At 47.6% G+C, this 2,154-nt stretch overlaps 1 protein-coding gene across 2 annotated transcripts; it reads left to right on the top strand.

Moving 5' to 3' along the window:
- Positions 1-14: 14 nt before the first annotated feature.
- Positions 15-1,841, top strand: LOC141755837 (uncharacterized). Of its 2 annotated transcripts, XM_074615108.1 has the most exons (3): positions 21-337; positions 526-556; positions 1,659-1,841. In XM_074615108.1, the coding sequence occupies exons 1-3, from the start codon at positions 164-166 to the stop codon at positions 1,754-1,756; spliced, it is 303 nt and encodes a 100-aa protein (XP_074471209.1). In that variant the 5' UTR covers positions 21-163; the 3' UTR covers positions 1,757-1,841. The 2 variants fall into 2 exon arrangements, with proteins under 2 accessions (XP_074471210.1, XP_074471209.1); XM_074615109.1 differs by lacking the exon at positions 526-556 and having other exon boundaries at positions 15-337.
- The last annotated feature ends 313 nt before the right edge of the window (positions 1,842-2,154 follow it).

The raw sequence follows: 2,154 nt of genomic DNA, 5'->3' as shown, positions 1-2,154 counted from the left end.
CCAAGTCCGTATTTTTAATTCTGCCATCCGATAACAGCTGTTATGCACAGAAAGTGTGCACCCTGAGTCCGATGTATTTGAACTAAACACCAAACTGATCTCTCTCTCTTCACTGTCATCCTGTTCGTGGCGTCCAGATGGGAAACCGGCCATTCTGGTGGTGATGCATCACACCTTCAACCCTGACCACGTCGTAGCTCCGAGCAGGAGACAGGTGGACAACCGGAGCGTCGTCCTCACCGTGGACGTTCTGTTCTACGAGGGTAACCTCCTCAACTGTAACCGCAACGACATCGCCCGGCACGAGGTCCAGAGATTTCTGGGAGTTTACCGAGAGGTAACATCGACATTTACTCACCTAATAACAACCAGGTTTACACACATTCAACACAGATTCAGCTGATATTAACAGATATTAATTACTGTGGTTATTATATATTATATTATGTAATTACTGTGAAATGATGCACTCTCATTATTACTCATGAATATTACTCATATTAGTTGATTTGTTGGTTTCTTCAGGTCCGGACCTGGAGAGATAACGTCTGTGACCGTAAGTGTGACTGTTATTATGAACTTCACATTTTTCAAGTCTGTTTTAAACTTTTTAAATCACATGGCCATACAGTATGTACATTAAAGCAGTGGTTCCCAACCTGAGGTCTGGGCCCCCTTAACGGGGCGCTGTCGATCACCGGGATATGTCTGCTCTGAGGTTGTTAGAGTTAGATTTGCTCATGTATGACTAAAATCTTAATAACGCACTTACTGGATCATTTGTTGTTTTCACCGGCGGTCAGTCGGTCGGCCGGTCGGCCCCGCCCCCTCCCGTGTGTGGATGTGTGGCGAGACTTCGAGGTGCGGCAGGAGTTGCCGTCTGTCCGCGGTGAGAGAGAATAAAGCGCTAGCTGACGGGATGAGAGACGACGTAGTGTTACGTTCTACAGACATAACAAGGCTGCTGAATGAGAGAGGCATCCGCCGATACGTTACACGGAAACACACCGTGTTAATAACAAGCCGACCGCCTCACGGTACCTCCTCACGGTACCTCCTCACGGTACCGCCTCCCGGTACCACCTCGGTACCGCCTCACGGTACCACCTCACAGTACCGCCAGCTGCGATCTGGGATCTGTTTTTACAGTCACGCGTTGGCGGAGGTCGCCGCTCTCCGAGTGACATTCTAGTTTAAAAAGAATTATTTGTGCTGGCCCTCACTTTCATTGCGCCATGACGTTTTGCTTGCACCCTCTGACTCGCGCGTGCGTTAGACTCCTTGGTCCGTGTTTCAAGACGGGTCGGGTGGGTTGCCGACATCACCGCAGACCCCTGGAGCCTTTTACGTGGGCCGAGTCCCGCCCTGGGGGGGGCACGCCGCGGTTGGGGCGCACTAATGATAGTCCACCCCGGTGACGCATTGTCCACGGCCCCGGGAAGCACCTTCACCCCGAGACTTTCCAAGCCACAAATGAATACACTGGATCAACTTATTCAAACTGTGTTTTTGGGGTGACGACGTTGGACACAAAACTCACATTTCTTTTGTTTTCTTTGCATTCAGGGACGATGACATCGCTGTTATTAATCTAATGTGTGATAAAACTCATTTTAGTGTTTGATAGCACATGACTCATTGCTCTGTTTGTCTTTCAGTGTGGAGGAAATACTGGCTGGGGATCGTCGCAGGGTGTGCCGTGGCAATCGTTTTGGTCATCGGGATAGGCCTTGTTGTTAAATATGAGGAGGAATAAGCAGATCTGTAAGGGCTGCCTGTAACATCCAGGACATGATCACAGTATTATCACAATAAATCATTCCTGAAGGGACAAAATAAAATGAGCAGTCATTTATTTATCTGAAAAAACGTAACAACAGAAGGATGCTAATTATTCGTATTACTGCTAAGCTTTTCATTACTAATAATTTATCTGAAGCATAAAACAGGAAGAAGATCAGATCAGCAGATAAAGACGTTAAACACGTGGCTGGATGAGAAAACGACAGAACGTTAACACTGAAATTCACATCATTAGAACGAGGGATGCACCGATCAGACCGAGGACAAGTACTTCCATCTGGGTACTCTCCGATACCGATTACCGATACGAGTACTTCTCTGTGTCTAAAGACCCTCGTTAACAGCCAGCTG

The sequence above is a fragment of the Sebastes fasciatus genome, chromosome 18 (genome assembly GCF_043250625.1).
Source record: "Sebastes fasciatus isolate fSebFas1 chromosome 18, fSebFas1.pri, whole genome shotgun sequence".
In the NCBI taxonomy this organism is placed as follows: Eukaryota; Metazoa; Chordata; class Actinopteri; order Perciformes; family Sebastidae; genus Sebastes; species Sebastes fasciatus.
The sequence above is the reverse complement of the archived record's forward strand: the minus strand, read 5'-3'. Positions and strand labels throughout refer to the sequence as shown.